General features: G+C 44.3%; 1 protein-coding gene and 1 pseudogene across 1 annotated transcript in view; one reads left to right on the forward strand and one right to left on the reverse strand.

Moving 5' to 3' along the window:
• Positions 1–4610: 4610 nt before the first annotated feature.
• Positions 4611–15350, forward strand: LOC18038739 (annotated as a pseudogene).
• A 1857-nt stretch (positions 15351–17207) lies between these two features.
• The window catches only part of LOC18039292 (syntaxin-71), a 3816-nt gene continuing 3285 nt past the window's right edge, over positions 17208–17738 (reverse strand). The window contains exon 9 of the mRNA XM_006428751.2: positions 17208–17536. Within this exon, the coding sequence (XP_006428814.2) occupies positions 17521–17536 (16 nt within the window). The 3' untranslated portion in view covers positions 17208–17520. The remainder of the gene's footprint in view (positions 17537–17738) is intronic.

A 17738-nucleotide genomic window follows, 5' to 3' on the forward strand; every position in this document is an offset into this window, starting at 1 on the left:
TTCATTATTGTTGAAGCTACTTCAGAGTGCAACTATTACCAATAAAGAAATCTTTATTTGCTGTAGATCTGCAGTCAAAGTTTCTTTTTCTCAAATTTTTTTTACAGTAAATTTACAACAAATAGAAGCATTTTTGCTAGAAATAATTGAACTATTGCGTAGCCTCAACAAAAAATATTCTAATAATGCCTAATCCTAATGCAAAACACGATATTATGCTGCAGTCATCAACACTTGCGTTGGCATATATGAGTTTTTTATTTTATTTAATATTATTTAGTTTTACCTATTTGTTATTATTTTAATTAAATTTTAAAAAACTAATATGAACAGTGCTGTATTACACAAACTCAACTCCTCTTAGGTTTATTTAACGTGGCACTGTTAGCATTATGGTGTATTACACTACTCCATAATGTGAATAAGAAAATTTACTAAATTGCATTGCATTAACTAATGCAATTCTATGAAACAAGGTGTGTCAAACACAGGGGAAGTGCATATTAACTTTATCACAGTACCGAATAGTGAATAATTATCTGTTGTCAATCAAAAGAAAATTGATTAACCGGCAAGACTTCGCTATATGAGCTTTATTAAAATCCTTCTTTTCTTTTCTTTTTTCAATTAGGTTTGCATAAAAATTCAATTTAGCCGAAATGATAGAAAAAAGTATGATGTGAACTTCAACCTAACACATTTCCTCGAACTTATCGAAATTGATGACATGTTTTGACGAGCTCATTCCAAGAAGTCATAGATCCGGACAATTCATTAATTAGTCCTCTCTCTTTGAACCTCCACTGATTTACCAATAAAAATAATTAATTAAGCTGTTTAATTGCACCGCCAACGTCTGCATGGGATTAACATTAATTCTTATTCTCCTATATAATTGTTTTCAACTGATTTTGGGGTAAGAAAATTCAAAATCAATTTAGAACAATAAATTTATATTTTTGGGGGAGATGGGGTACCTCATTGGTTTGTTGTGTGCGGTGTGGTGTATCTAAAATCCAGAGGAGGTGAGAAGGGAAGAGAGAGAGTAGTAACAATGGTGGAATGTCAGAAATAAGAGAGGTGTCCTTCCAAATGAGCTTCACGCCTGCAAAAAGTGAAATAAAGGTTAGAGGTGAAGCCGGGGTACCCCGGCGTTCACACTCCGACGCTCAAGTTAGCAAACTCAAGCTTTTATGGTAAAGAGAGCTGGCTAGCCCTCTGTAAATTAGGGTTTAAGGTTCAAGAAAACCTCTATTTTCGGAGTGTGAGTGTTAATGGTGAGTGTGAACATGATGGAGAATGAAACCTAGGCACCTTTATATATGGAGTACCTCAGCTGCCACGTGGCATACCCTTTTTGGCTAACGTCATTTTACCTCTTTATAATTGTTTTTGGGCCGTTATTTGCATGTTCGCGGCGTATCTCATCTTTTGGAAACGTGGCGCGCGCTGGAGAGTGGTCCAGGGTACCTCTGCAGTAGCTGACGGGTAGGCGGTTAAGGACCACTGTCCTTGGGACAGTGTCCTTCACTTTTGGCCGAGGTAGCAGGCGGCTGTCCCTCCTTTTAGCACGTCGCTTTTGATTCCTAATTCTGACTAAATCAAATGATATCTTTTAGGAGGCGGAGACGTTTCTCATGGCGGGTATTTTCGGTGGATTCTCTTGCATCCGCTTTGCCGGGTACCTTGAATTACATGGGGTACCCCCTATTACGCGGGGTACCCCTATCTGTATGGGGTACCTCTATTTGTATGGAGTACCTCATATCATATGGGGTACCTCTATTTGTGTGGGATACCTCTAATTGTGCAGGGTACCTCTATTTATACGGGGTACCTCAAGTCATGCCGGGCACCTCGGATTATGCAGGGTACCTCCGATTGTGCTGATATCATTCCATTGGCTGACACGTGGCGCTCTATTACCTTTCCTATCTTTCTCTCAAACAACATCCCCTAGTTACTTTTTGGCGAGAAGTATTGGAGGCAAAAGAAACTCATTGTATGAGTGACACGTGGCAATGCGGCTGGACCGGAGGGTACCTTGCTTAGCTTCTTCCCTTGACTAAACTTCGTGTACTTTAAACTAAAAATCTTCTCTTTGTCTTTTCCTTTTCCCGCTTTTTTTTTTTTTTTTTTTACGATGAGCACGAACAGTTGTCTTCATATGTCTCTCTCCTTTTTCTTGGGAAGTGGCAGCCGTCTGACACGCAGTTTAAATTTTAAAAATACAAATCTCACTCAAACATCCCTGAACTCCTTTCTTGAGCAACGTGTTCTGTCAGGTTGAATTTAAAACTCCTGACGTGTGTCAAAGTTTTGAAAATCCCCAAACGAACTCCCAAAAATTGATTATTTCCAGTAGCCTTTTTCTTCCATAATTTCGTCTCTTCTTCTAACTGCATCAACATTATCACAGGTAAAAATAAAAATTTCTTTACTCTTTTCTTTTTTTTTTTTTTTTTTTAAGCCTTGTTCATCTTCCCTAGGCTTTACTCTCCCTTTACTCTTTTTCTTTTATTTCTTTCCCATTTTCTTTCTCCCTTTTCTTTCTCACGTTTCTCCTTCCTTTTTCTCTCTTTTCCTTCTTCCTTTTCTTTCTTTCTTCTTTCTCTTTCTCTCTCGGCCGGCGTTGATCTGGTACGTTTTTCGGCGTGGATCTCGGCTGCTGCAGTGGCGGCTTTGGGCTCCAGATCTGGCCGGTTCAAGGCGATTTCCGGCGGCTCACGGCGAGATCTCAGTCCGGCGATACGCACGGTAACCCCTCCTTCATCGTTTCTTCATTTTTCCCTTGGTGCTTTCTCTCTTCCTTCCCTTTTCTTCTCTTTTTCGTTTCGGCTTGGTGTTTTTTTCTGTGATTTCCGGCGTCGGTTTGGTGTGGTTGCGGCCGGCGTTGGTTCGGTGGCTGCAGCCGGCGTCGGTTTGGTGGTTTCCGGCGTTAGTTTAGCGGCTGCAGCTTCTCGATTTTTCTCTTTTTTTTTTTTTTGGCCGACGTCCTCCTTTGCATTTTTCCGGCGTCGGTTCTTCTCAGTGGCTGCAGCTGCGGCGGTCGGCGTTGGTTCTCGGTGGTTGCAGCCATTACAGCCGACGCCGGTTACTGCAGCTTCTTCGTTCTTCATTTTATTTACTTATTTATAAATAATTATATATATTTAAGCTTATTTTTATTTTTATATTTGCATATTTTTACTCACTGTTTTTGGTTGCCTGCAGCTTCATCTTGCCACGATTTTCAATCCCGATCTGCTGAATTGGTGAATCACAGGTATCCCTCATTACTTCTCCTCCTTTGGCGCATTCAGCGTGGCGCTATTTTGTATACTCTGAGAAAATTTTATTTTTTGTTTTTGTTGTTTTTTGTTTTGTTGGTTGGTGTTTGCATTTGGTGGTTGATGTGTGGTGGATGGTGCTTGGTATGGATATATTGCTGTTTGGAAAACGTGTGGCTTGTTGGATGTGTTGTTGGGGGCTTGTGGATATGTTGTTGGGTGTATCGTTGGGTGTATTATTGGGTGTATTGCTGGGGAATTTGTGGATGTGCTGTTGGGGAAAAGTAGATGGGCAAAAAGCACACGGGACCCCCGATGAAGCGACGTAAAGTTGGGGTTAGTGGGGTTGACAACCCTCCTACGGGTTCCCCTTCCCACATCTCCATCAGCGAGGGGGATCGGTCCCCCCCTAGTTCCTTTAGGAGTCGCAATTCTCGTTCTGAGCCCCCTCCTCCTAGGAGTACCCCTCGTGTCAGCCCACACTTTCCTAGTAGACGGCCTACCCCCCATCCTCGAAAGAAGGGTAAGCCAACCAAGCCTAAGGTTCCAGCTCATTCCTCGGACCAACCGCCTAAATCTCCCCCTGCCACACCTTCAAAATCTAGCAACCCTTTTTCCCTAGGCATTAGAAGGGCTACTTTGGGGGAGTTGGAGCAAATTAGAGCCAAATACAATATTCCTCCGTCTGTCCAGCTTAGGGTACCCCATGTGAATGAGCGACCCGAGTGTCCAAAGTCTGATGGGATTGCTCTCCATATCGACCTCTTCGATCTAGGACTCCGTCTGCCCCTCCAACAATTCTTTATGAAAATGTTTAGTTATTTGGGGGTAGCTCCTGGGCAACTGTCCCTTCCAGGGTGGAGGACACTGACGGGCTTACATGTGTTATGGTTGGAGGTCGTGAAGCGCGACATTTCTGTTCGGGAGTTGAGGGGCCTTTACCAATTCAAGAAGCCTAAGGGTCCCGGCATTGCTTACTTCTCCCCCTGGGGTGATCATGGCCACATCGTTGAGGGGAACCCCGCCTTGAAGAAGGGTTACCGAAAGGGATGGTTCGTCGCTGAGGGTAGGTGGGGGACAGAGACTCTAGGTGAGAAGGGCGACCCCGTGGAGGTTCCTCATTCCTTCAATGTAGACTGTAAGTATCTCCCTTACTTATGGTTTTTCATCGGAATCTTTCGCCTGAATGTCTCACTAACCTTGAGTTCTTTATGCTTTCGCAGGTGTGACATGGGCTAAAGGATCATGCCCAGTTCAGGAGGTGGGGAGAGAGGTGAAGAAATTTATGGACAGGCTTCGAGGTGCACAGAGGGGTAGTGATGTGCTGGAGGAGAGCCGATTATGGAGAGCGGAGCTGATTGACCAAAGTCCTACACCTGCTCCTGGGGGTGACTCATGTATGATTTGGATGTCGGGGGGTATCCTATTATTACTTATGGGACTGGGGTACCCCATTATTATTGCATTCTTCGTTTCGCTTCCCCGCTTTCCATTTCTTATTTTTACTTTTGCAGTACTTAGTACTTGTCCAGCTAACATAACTTTTGTGCATTGGGTGCAGTCATGGAATCGACAGGTGATGCTTTTGACGCCTTCTTCCAAGCGGTAGTGGGCGGTGCTTCCGGATCTCAGGATTCGGCGGTACCCCCGAAAGGCTCCCGACCTCCTCGAGCTCCCGGTCCAAAGGGAAAATCTCAAGGTACCTCCCACAGCGGGTCGAAGGGTACCCCTCGCTCGAAGAAGAGAAAATTCGGGCTGGTTTCTACTTTCCCCGATGAGTTACGTGAGGGTGACTTAGACCCGGCTTATAACAAGGAGGTTTCGCACTTGGCTCGCCACTTTTACTACTCTGCTGAAAATGTTACCTCCGAGGTTGCTGAAGAGGTTGACAAGATGAGCTTGAGCCAGCGTTACGGTCAAGCACTTAGGGCTACCCAAGAGGTAGGCTTTCTTGGGGTACCCCGGGTGTACTCTTCATCATTTTCTTTTCACTTATTTGATCTTTTCGCCATACACATATATTTAACATGTCTTGCATGACCCGCATGCATCCTTTCTCCTTAGCCACTGCCTTCCGGATCTCGACTCCCTTGTTGCCGCACAGTCAGAGGTCGACAAGTTAAGGAGTGAGCTTCAAAGCCGTCAATCTCGTGAGGATCAGCTCGCTCGAGAAGTTAAAACTCTGCAAGAACGCATTACTGGCCTATCGGAAGAGAAAGCTAGGGTGGAGAAGGATTGTGAAGAGTTGAGGGCCACCAACGGGGATCTGCTATCTCGGCAAAAGACGATGGCGGAGGATGCATTCTCACTCATCATGACGGAGGTGTGGAGTGTGGATCCGGCGTTGGAGGTACCCCGCGTGCAGAAATTTGTCAACAAGGCTGCCATTCTGAAGACAATTGCGGAGCGGAAGAAGTCTTCCCAGGCACGGTCGGGTACCCCTTCTGGGTCGCCTGGGGTACCCCATCAGCCTCAGTCGTTACCCGCCTCGGATGCCCCTATTTCGGCGGCTCATATTCCGGGTACCTCGGAGTCTTCTGCCGATCGCCCTCTAGAGACGGATGTTGGGGATCGCGTTCCCCCCTCGGTGTAGCCTTCTCACTGTGCTCTTGTTTGTCGGATCTATCCACATTTTGCTATTTGGACTTTGTTTATTTCTTTTTGGTTTCTCGGGATATTTTGTTTTATTGAGACTTCTCTTTTGTTATGATACCATACCATCTAGTCCTCTTGTACTTTGCATTATTCTGCAAATGAATGCTTGGCTAAACTGTTATCTTGCAAATTCCTAGGGTACCTCTCATTTCATCATTTTTTTTTTAAAATGGGGTACCCCTGGTACCTTAACAAGTATTCAACATCAGGCGCCTGCTGGTTTACACTAAGCGGCGAATTTAGTGCATGCCCTCCTCGGCAACCATGGCGGATTTTCCACAAATAGGTAATCAAAACATCGTCGCGACATCTCGATCAAAAATTGAAAGTGCGCAATTAGTCCAACCAATCAATTTCTTATTCTTTCGAAGTGCTCTCCGAATTTTTGAATAGTTTACCCCATACTTTGCAAAAGTACGAGGACGGAGGTGTGGGTGTTCTCATACCTAAGCCGAACTTCGTGCCGCTAAGGTATGCCGGTTTTTCTTCACCCTCGGGTCCTCTTTGACCCTCCCTCTCTTTGTCTAGGTAGCTTTGTCATGCTTCCGCAGAAAGGCTACCCCTGGGCTGTTCACTCCATTGCCTATCTTGGCTTTACACAGATCGTCACGATCTAGGCATATCAGGTACCTTGGCTGGTCCTGTGATAGGTTAGTCATAACTGACAAGCGTATGGCGAGAATTGCATATAACCAGATGCGAGGGTATATTAATGGTGATAAATGAATGTAATCTGCATTCTAAGATCGAAGTGGCAAAAAATAAAGAAAGAACCCACATCATATTTGTTGAGAAAGAAAATGCATTTATAGATAACGAAAGCGTTGATCAATACATGACTTAGCTTTGTTACCCTGAGGAAAATGGGAGACCGCAAGACCTCCTATTCTTTTCATTTGAAAATTAAAGAAACTCTAAAGTTGTAACTGACCAACATAGGGCATTTGGGGTACCCCATTTGGCCTATCACACAAAAACATTAAAGAAAGCAAATAACAGCAAAAGACTAAAAGTTGAGACACTGTCCTTTAGTAATATTTCCGTAGCATTGCAGCGTTCCAGGGGTGCCTCACAATTGTGCCATCCATGTGGAGTAGCCTGTATGCACCTGTCCCAACGGGTTTGTTGATACGGTAAGGTCCTTCCCAATTTGCCCCGAAAGCACCTTCGCAGGGTACCCTAGTGTTCTGAGTTACCCTTCTCAAGACCAAGTCTCCTTTCTTGAAGAATCGAGGGCGTACCCTTTTTTCATATAGACCCGAAATGCGATGCTGATATATGGCTGTCCTCAGTTCTGCTCTAGCCCTTTTTTCAGCCACCAAATCAAGGTTTGAAGCAACCAAGGAGGTGTTCTCGGCCTCATCGAAGTATTCAACCCTGTGAGAGGGTACCCCGATTTCTGCTGGAATCACTGCATCAACACCGAATGCGAGGGAAAACGGGGTCTCCCTAGTGGAGGTGTTTTGAGTAGTCCGGTATGCCCACAGTACGCCAGGTAGCTCGTCTACCCATGCTCCATTTCTTTCCTCTAGCTTCTTCTTCAGGATACCTTTGATAATCTTGTTAACGGCTTCGACTTGCCCATTAGATTGGGGGTGGGCAGGTGTAGCAAATCGGTTGGCTATCCCCAACTCCGAACAAAAGCTTCGAAATTTTTCATTATCGAATTGCTTGCCGTTATCACTGACAATTGCATAGGGGATTCCAAATCTGCAAATGAGGTTCTTCCAAATGAATTCGGTGGTTTTCCTTTCTGTGATGCTTGTTAGTGGCTCCGCTTCTGCCCATTTTGTAAAATAATCTACCGCCACGATTGCATGTTTTGCTTGCCCTTTTCCGGTAGGCAACGGGCCAATGAGGTCCACTCCCCACATAGCGAAGGGCCAAGGGGAAGATATAACTGTTAGCTTCTCTGGGGGTAGATGGGGTACCCTAACGAACCTCTGGCATTTGTCACAGCTTCGTACCATATTCTTGGCATCCTCCCGCATGGTTGGCCAGTAGTACCCCTGACGGAGAGCTTTTTGCGCCAGTGATTGTGCTCCATAGTGATTGCCACAAATCCCCTCATGTATCTCCCTCATGACATACTTGGCCTCGTCGCTTCCCAAGCATCTAAGGTAAGGAAGAGTGAACCCTCTTCTATATAGGGTATCCTGGATCAGGCAATACCGGGCAGCTTTATACTTTAGTCTTCTCGCTTCACTTTTATCTGAGGGGAGGTCTCCGTCCTTGAGGTGCCTTATGATAGGCTCCATCCAAAGTACCTCGTTGGACAGTGATCCTACTTCCAACGGCTCTAGGAGATCAATGCTGGGGGCGGGTATATGTTCTGTTGTGATGGGGCCAGCTGACTGAGCTACACCAAGGGACGCCATTTTTGCTAGGGTATCGGCTTCGCTGTTCTCCAGTCGGGGTATCCTTTCCACTTTAACCTCGCAAAATTGGGACATCAATTCTCTGGTTTTTTCGAGGTATCCCTTCATGTTTTCCTCTTTCGCCTGATATTGTGTGGTAATCTGGCTTACCACCAACTGTGAGTCACTCTTGACGTGTACCCTTTTTGCCCCCAAAGCCTTTGACATCCTCAACCCCGCTATGATTGCCTCGTACTCGGCTTCGTTGTTTGAAGCCTTGAATCCGAATTGCAGGGCGTAGCATATTTTCACCTTGTTCGGGTCGATGATAATAACTCCTGCGCCACTTCCGTGCGAGTTAGAGGAACCATCCACATATATTTCCCAGACCTGCTCCTCTTCATCGGTGGGTAGGGTATCTAACAGGTATCTCAGATCACATTCACCACTTGAGTCATTGGCGAATTCCGCAATGAAATCAGCAATGGCCTGAGCTTTAATCGTCGAACGAAGCTTGAAGATGATGTCGAACTTGCTTAATTCGAGGGACCATCGGAGAAGCCTTCCGGACATGTCTAACTTCTGAAGGATTTGCCGGAGGGGAAGGTTGGTGACGACTGCAATGGTGTGAGCCTGAAAATATGGTCTGAGCTTCCGTGCGGAGACAACCAATGCCAAAATGATCTTCTCAGAGGTGGGGTACCTTTTTTCGGCATCAACCATAGCCTTACTAGTGTAGTAAATAGGTCGTTGTACCCCATTATCATCCTCTCGGAGTAACACAGAGCTGGTGGCATGCTCGGATACGGCGAGATATAGCAGCAGCACCTCTCCCGGCTCAGGTTTGGCAAGTAGTGGAGCATTCACGAGGTACCCCTTCAGTTCTTGGAAAGCCTCTTCGCAATCGGGTGTCCATTGGAGCTTTTTACCGGTCTTCAAAGCTTTGAAAAAGGGCTTACACCGGTCGGTAGCCTTGGAGATAAAGCGGCTCAGAGCAGCTACCCGGCCTGCCAAGCTTTGAACCTCCTTGATGGTGCTTGGCGATTTCATGTCAAGAACTGCGCGAATTTTATCGGGGTTGGCTTCAATCCCCCGTTGTTGTACCATGAACCCGAGAAACTTTCCCGAGGTTACCCCGAATGCACATTTTTCAGGGTTTAGCCGCATCTGATGTTTTCTCAAAACGGTAAAGGTATCTCTGAGGTGCCCCAGGTGTTCCCCCGCATGCACCGATTTGGTGATCATGTCGTCTATGTACACCTCCATGGTGCGCCCGATTTGTTCTTTGAAAATTTTGTTCACTAGCCGCTGGTAGGTAGCCCCGGCATTCTTCAAACCAAACAGCATAACCTTATAACAGTATAACCCCCGATTGGTGATGAAGGCTGTTTTCTCTTGATCGGGTTCGTACATCGGGATTTGGTTGTACCCGGAGAAGGCGTCCATAAAACTAAGCATTTCATGCCCCGCTGTTGCATCAACCAGCTGGTCCACCCGAGGAAGCGGGAAGCTATCCTTGGGGCAAGACTTATTCAAGTCGGTGAAGTCCACGCACATGCGCCACTTTCCGTTTGATTTCTTGACAAGAACAACGTTGGACACCCAATCGGGGTACACTGCTTCCCGAATAAACCGTGCTGCTAATAGGCGGTCTACCTCTTGTTCAATTGCATCGTACCTCTCTTGATTGAAGGCGCGACGCTTCTGTATGACCGGTTTATTATGCGGGCTGACATTGAGTTTGTGACAAGAGAGAGAATGTGGGATACCCGGCATATCCGAGTGAGACCAAGCAAATACATCGAGGTGCTCACATAGGAAGGTGATGAGTTTTTCCCTTTGTTCCTCCGAGAGGTTGGAGCCTACTTTCACTGTCTTTGTTGGGTCGGTGGCGCAAATCGAGACTGAAATAAGATCTTCAACTGGGGTACCCCGCATTTCATCTTTCAATATTCGGGGATCCAAAGGTGCCTCAACTTCACATTTGGGCTCCTCCTGGTCCCCGTGGGGTACCCTCGAGCTATCCCCCGTAACTGCTTCCATCCCCCTTGGTGAAAACTCCAACTTTTTTCGTGGGTGGGCTACTTGAGGAGATTTTTTCAGTACTGTTCTTCGCTGTCTAGCAAGTGCTCGCTTTGAGGGGGAAGGTGTGGGCTGGCTGCCACTAGGGTACCCCTTCATTGGCGGATCTGAAGCTATTTGGTAAGTGACTTTGGAGGCCACGGAATAACATCCACGAGCCGATTGCTGGTCCCTTTTAATGGTGATAACTTCTTGGGCGGCCGGGACTTTCATGGTGAGGTAGTGCATGGATACCACCGCTTTAGTTGCTACTAAGAACGGCCTACCCAATATAATATTGTAGGCACCCAGGTGATCTACAATAAGAAAATCAATCATATGAACAACACGGTGAGGTACCTTACCAAGTGTAACGGGCAGCGTAATGATGCCTTTTGGTATAACCATATCTCCGGCGAACCCAATAAGAGGCGTAGCATATGGGGTGATCTTTGGCGACTCAATCAATAGTTGATCCAAGGCGCTTTTGAAAATGATGTCAACGGAGCTACCGGTATCTACGAGAGTTCTTGCTACCTTACCAGTGGCAACCTTCAACGTAATTACGAAGGCATCGTCGTGGGGGTACGAGATGCCCTCCGCATCTTTTTCTGTAAAAAGGATAGGCGGGGGATGGTGGGGTACCTTCGGTGTACCCCATTCATTAAGGTTGACTTCTCTGCCCATATTGGTGGTTATCGACAACGATCTACCATAGCCTTTGATAGCCCTCCTAGATTGGCCCGCTAAAGTCGGTCCGCCCATGATCATTCGGACATACACGCCTTTCTTGTGTCCAGGGGGTACCTCTCGTTCGGGACTGCCATCAGCTACCCGCTTGCCTTTATCATGTTCCGCAGATTTCCGAGCTTCTCTCATGCCAGCAACAAATTCTTTGAGGTACCCGCTGAGAATCAAAGATTCAATTTCTTCTCGCAAGGTGAAGCACTCGGCCGTGCTGTGACCAAAGTCCTCATGGAACTCGCAATACTTCAGGCTACGCTTCATGTTGGGGTACTTCTTCATTGGCTTAGGAGGGCGGAGGAGGCCACTATCCCGAATATGGTAGAAGATCTGCTCTGGGGATCGATTCAGTGGGTGGTAAGATTCATACCGAGGCCTCGGAGGCGGCTCTCGCTGATCCGGTGGTGGCGATCTTGGAGGTTGGGGTACCCTTGAGGCACCCTGAGGGTTATACCCTCGTCCCCGCAAGGCAGCCCGTGGAGGGCTCCGTGCTCGGGGTACCCGCGGTATTGGGGCCTCCACCCTCTTGGGCTTCTCCTTGTTCTTTGTAACATCGGCCTTATCTTCTTGGCGCTTCAATTGGCATTTTTCGTCCATCTCCACTTGTTGCAACGCCCGAGAACGGGCTTCCCCATATGAAAGTGGACGCTTCTTTTGAAAAGAACGCCATAACTTGCCCAACCGCAAATTTTTCTCAAAATGGGTCAATGTGTATTGGTTTCCAAATGCTCCGGTCCGCAGCACCTCTTGGTGGAAACGACTTACATACTCCGCCAAAGGCTCGGCTTCCCCTTGCTTGATAAAGGCAAGTTTGGAGGCTACCCTATCTTGAGTGGAAGCATAGGAAAACTCTTTAGTAAATTCAGATAACAATTGGTGTAAGGAAAATATGCTACCCGCTTTCAAAGAGCGAAACCATGACTTCGCGGGGCCCGTGAGTGTGTGTGTAAACATCCTACACATGGCGCTCTCATCTACACCCTTAATAAGCATTTGGTCACGGTATAACTCAGCATGCTCCGAGGGATCAGTGGTACCCGAGTATTGGGGTATCTGAGGCATGGCGAACGCCTCGGGGAGAGCTGCTGTCCTAATCTCCATAGTGAATGGCGATTGGTAGGTCATTGGCGTTGGTGCAGCTGTGATGTTTTGCTTCTCGGAGAGGAGCTTCACTTGGGCTTCCAGGTTCTCCATCTTTTCCACAAGTTCGAGGGGTACCCTCGGTGTACCTGATGATGTCGCCGCCATTTGAGAAGCCCTTTTGGCGTTTAACTTCTCACGGAGATCCTCGTGGGTACGCTTTGCACGCCTCGTACCCTGGCTACTGCGGGAATTGCAAGAGGCGGTAGAACGCTCGTCGCGGGAGCCCATGGTTTGAAACTTAGAACGGGTACCCGATGGCCTAGGCTTTGGCTTGCTGGCCTCGGGTACCCTTCTTCTGACCATAGCTTGGTCGTCCGTTTGAGGTGGTGGAGCTTCTAGCGTTACTAGTGGAAGTGAACTTTCGGGTGCCCGAGATCCGACCGCCCTAAGTATTGCGTGTGCAAGATCCTCAAAACGCTTGTGCGAAATAGGTTCTTCTTCTTGGCGAACACCCGTCGATTGCTTGACACCCTTGCCCTTACTGATGCGGGCTACCCTTCTCGCGGGATCACTACCTTCACTGCTGCTGTCCTCTCTCATCCTTGTAGGATCCCCCATTAAACCTTCGGGAGGTATGTCGGGTGCCATGTATTGGAGTACACACAACAACTAGTTTGGTAACCGTGGAGGAGGCTTTTTGTGCTTTTCCCCACAGACGGCGCCAATTGTTTTCAACTGATTTTGGGGTAGGAAAATCCAAAATCAATCTAGAACAATAAATTTATATTTTTGGGGGAGATGGGGTACCTCACTGGTTTGTTGTGTGCGGTGTGGTGTATCTAAAATCCGGGGGAGGTGAGAAGGGGAGAGAGAGAGTAGTAACAATGGTGGAATGTCAGAAACAAGAGAGGTGTCCTTCCAAATGAGCTTCACGCCTGCAAAAAGTGAAATAAAGGTTAGAGGTGAAGCCGGGGTACCCCGGCGTTCACACTCCGACGCTCAAGTTAGCAAACTCAAGCTTTTATGGTAAAGAGAGCTGGCTAGCCCTCTGTAAATTAGGGTTTAAGGTTCAAGAAAACCTCTATTTTCGGAGTGTGAGTGTTAATGGTGAGTGTGAACATGATGGAGAATGAAACCTAGGCACCTTTATATATGGAGTACCTCAGCTGCCACGTGGCATACCCTTTTTGGCTAACGTCCTTTTACCTCTTTATAATTGTTTTTGGGCCGTTATTTGCATGTTCGCGGCGTATCTCATCTTTTGGAAACGTGGCGCGCGCTGGAGAGTGGTCCAGGGTACCTCTGCAGTAGCTGTTGGGTAGGCGGCTAGGGACCACTGTCCTTGGGACAGTGTCCTTCACTTTTGGCCGAGGTAGCAGGCGGCTGTCCCTCCTTTTAGCACGTCGCTTTTGATTCCTAATTCTGACTAAATCAAATGATATCTTTTAGGAAGCGGAGACGTTTCTCATGGCGGGTATTTTCGGTGGATTCTCTTGCATCCGCTTTGCCGGGTACCTTGAATTACATGGGGTACCCCTTATTACGCGGGGTACCCCTATCTGTATGGGGTACCTCTATTTGTATGGAGTACCTCATATCATATGGGGTACCTCTATTTGTGTGGGATACCTCTAATTGTGCAGGGTACCTCTATTTATACGGGGTACCTCAAGTCATGCCGGGCACCTCGGATTATGCAGGGTACCTCCGATTGTGCTGATATCATTCCATTGGCTGACACGTGGCGCTCTATTACCTTTCCTATCTTTCTCTCAAACAATAACCTATGCAAAATGCTGCACAGTGCTCCCGAATTTGCAACTCTAGCAAGGAGCTAATAATATTGTTTCGATAATATCAGTAGCCTTCTTGTTTTTCCAGCTGCATCACTAACAACAACAAGCATCAATTAATGTCTTATTCCATGGAGAAAAATAATAATCTAGCAGCTCCCCCACATATTCAACTCCCTCCTGGTTTTAGATTCCACCCTTCTGATGAAGAGCTCATTGTTCATTATTTAACAAACAAAGTTGCTTCAATTCCTCTCCCAGCTTCAATCATCGCTGAAATTAATTTATACAAATATAACCCGTGGGATCTACCAAGTATGTATATCTCTGTGTATCTGTGCGCGCGTGCGTGTTTTGTTAATTAAGTATGCAATACACACACACACACACAAAGCCGCTATTTATTTTTTATCTTTCTAAGCAGGGAAAGCTTTGTTTGGAGAGGAAGAATGGTATTTTTTTCACTCCAAGAGACAGGAAGTATCCGAATGGGGCAAGGCCGAACAGGGCAGCTGCTTCGGGTTTTTGGAAGGCCACGGGGACTGATAAACCGATTCTTACTTCGTTTGGAACGAAGAGTATTGGAGTCAAGAAAGCTCTTGTGTTCTACGAAGGACGCCCTCCGAAAGGATACAAGACAGATTGGATCATGCATGAATACAGATTACCCGATACCATCGCTTGGACACCCAAGCGAAAAGGATCTATGAGGGTAAGCTCTAGCTAGCTGCAAAGTTTATATTTGTTATTATTTATATCAATGTCCATCATCTTATTAGGGTTAATACTGAAACATGCATCTATTATTCATGTTGCAGTTGGATGATTGGGTGCTGTGTCGAGTGAGGCAAAAGAGCATCAACTCCAGGAAAGCGTGGGATGATCGAAATGGTTATAGCTATGAAGCAGCGCCCGGTTTTATCTCAAAAGTGAATGAGTTGAAGCATATGAATAATACAAACCCTAATGTTGAGATGGTGAAAAGTTATTTATACAATGATTGCTCCATGTTACCTTATATCTTTGCTTCTCGAGATTTTACTAGCTGCTGCATCGATACAGACTCGAACATAAGCTTTCAAGGCGGTGATAAATCTTGTCTTGCAGCTCATGATGAAGATAGCTTGTTCAACCCACTGAAAAGAATTAAGCTTATGGAGAAAAATCAGCAAGACGATTGTGTTACGCCGAGCAAAAAAATTAAAGAGGGATATGTTCATAAGGAGGAAGAAATTATATTATCTGTGAGTAATGAAAGCACTGGGGAAACGAACATTTACGAAACAGATCATTCTGAGGGTAACAATTTCAGTCATGATCATCATCAATGGAGTCGTACCATGCAATATCATCAAGAGCTCAATAACTTGGTTTTCACAGGAAAGTGACTCGAATGAATCATGCATCAATTACAAAATAATACGACATTAATTTGTGAAAGAGATTGTATCTCTATTATTATTGAAGATTGATTAAGGAGTGTGAGCGTGCTACTAAATAAAAGTTTGAAAGACAGCATGAAGCGTGGTATTGTGTGCATTGCAGCCTGTATAATTAATTACTAGTGTTTGCGAGGTTCGACTTGCGTGTGAAGTACTTAGAATTTTGTATAGAAAGAATGGTAAAAATATGCGTACATATATATTTTCAATTCATATTAAAAATTAGGTATGATTTTTAGTTTAGATTATGATGTTATTAAACATGCAATCACTAATTGTATTATTGATTGTATTCTGATCATCTAATCGATAATTTTTATTGCTATTTTGAATAAACAAAATAACTATAATAATTTTTTTTTGGGTTAAATTTTGATTGTATCCTATCCTCGGTTAATATTTTTCCAAGTTTTCTTAGCAAGGGCAGAAGACAAAATATTGATTATCGAACGATGACTTCGAACTGGGTTTCAGATAAATCGTGTAATCAAGGAGCAGCTTTGTTTATTCTCTTAGGAATTTATGAATAGTAGCTTTTGGTTTGGTGGTTTATTAAACAAAAATGAGAGTTCAAATCTTGAATTGGGGTTTTGCATAACTGGGTATCATTTTATAATCTTGCTGGGGTTCCCAGAGAGTGGCACTTTAATCCCTTTTAGAAATTATTGTTATAACTTAGGGTACGTGATAAATTTTTTTTACGTTGTGTTATTCCCGATGTTAAAATCCTAACAGAAAAATAACAGTGTTCAAGAGTGAGAGAGACCTTTTAAGTTTTAACAAGCAAAATAACTAACACAGATTTCAAATAATCATTTTTCACGCGAAAATGTCACTTTACCATTTAACCGTGAATTTTCCTTTACTGTCTTAACACTAGTGATAATGCTAAACATTTATTAGCAACCTCAGTGGCTAAAATTATCAGGACCAAAGTGTTATCACCCTTTTGTTTAATTTTATTCGGTTATACCATTGTTAAGAATTTTTTTCACTTTTATTCATTTCTAAAACCTATCTGGTACTGAAATGCTGTAATTTTTTCAAAAAAACTATGTTGACGAATAAAGTTATAGTAATTATTTTATTTGGTAAATCTTGGTTATATATATAGAATTTGATGATATTCATAAACATAATTATCAAAATTTATCAAATATTTTAATATTGGTAACAATTTGAGTTAAAATAAATTGAAAAAGCAGTTGGGCCAATTTTGAAAGCCCTGCTGACCCGTATGGTTTAGCAAGCGGGTGGGATCCTCGCTGCTTAACCAAACGGGCTCTTGTGTTGCAAATCAATAACAATGACCAATTTCAAAGCGACTCTTTTCATTTTCAGGAATTCAAAGACACCTCCCTTTCTTTTCCCAAGTCGAAATAGATGAGGAAATTTTTACAAGGAAATAGCATTGACCTTACAAATACAAGATATTAATTATTAATAACGCATTGGTGCACAAAATATCCAATGTTTGACTTGGGTTCAGAGCAATTTCTTATCTAGTCAAATTTTCAGAGCATTAAGTAAATACATTTTGAACAGCAGAAATGATATGTCAGTCGACCTTACTGATCCAAAATTTTGTTTCTTTATATATAACCCCTTCCCAGCTTAGAAACACAAAACTACAAGTTATATGCTCAATTTTGTTTCTGAATTTTGTTTTTCCTTTCTCTAGGATGTTTTGCAAACACTATACTGGCCATCAATCCGCACAACATCCTCCGTTTTATGCAATCAAAATTTATTTCACACAATAAAATATCTATTCTGAACTATCCTATGTTTGACATTCCACCAATTGTGTTGCCGAACGCCGGTATTCAAAACTCTTAATATATTAAAGTCGGAATCCAGAGAAAGAATATTGGCTTAGACTATGGATATAAGGTACACTACACAAGAGCGAAAAGTTATTCACATGGACATAGACAAGTGAATTAGCACATAAAAGACAACCATACATTTTTCAAATGTGAGCAGTAATCCCAAATATAAGAGAGACAAACCAAATAGAAAATCAAGCACCAAAAATCGTCCACAAAAGGCAAAAAATAATACCAAAAGCAAAAGCCAAAGTGAGGGAAATCAGCGAAGTAGCTTTCATATCATTTCACTTCTTCAGCACACTGCAAATAAATAAAGCACATTCCATCAGAATAAATTTTGGACAGTAAATCAAAATCTAATAACAATAGTAAAAGCATAGAGTAATGAATCTATTACATAAAAGTTTCAATGGGACAAATCTGAATCATGAAGGATCTGGGCAAATTAAATATGGCTCAACAAATGCATTTACCCCCGATTCTCCAAAGTAAATTCACTAGT

This window comes from Citrus clementina, unplaced genomic scaffold (assembly GCF_000493195.1).
Source record: "Citrus clementina cultivar Clemenules unplaced genomic scaffold, Citrus_clementina_v1.0 scaffold_6, whole genome shotgun sequence".
In the NCBI taxonomy this organism is placed as follows: domain Eukaryota; kingdom Viridiplantae; phylum Streptophyta; class Magnoliopsida; order Sapindales; family Rutaceae; genus Citrus; species Citrus x clementina.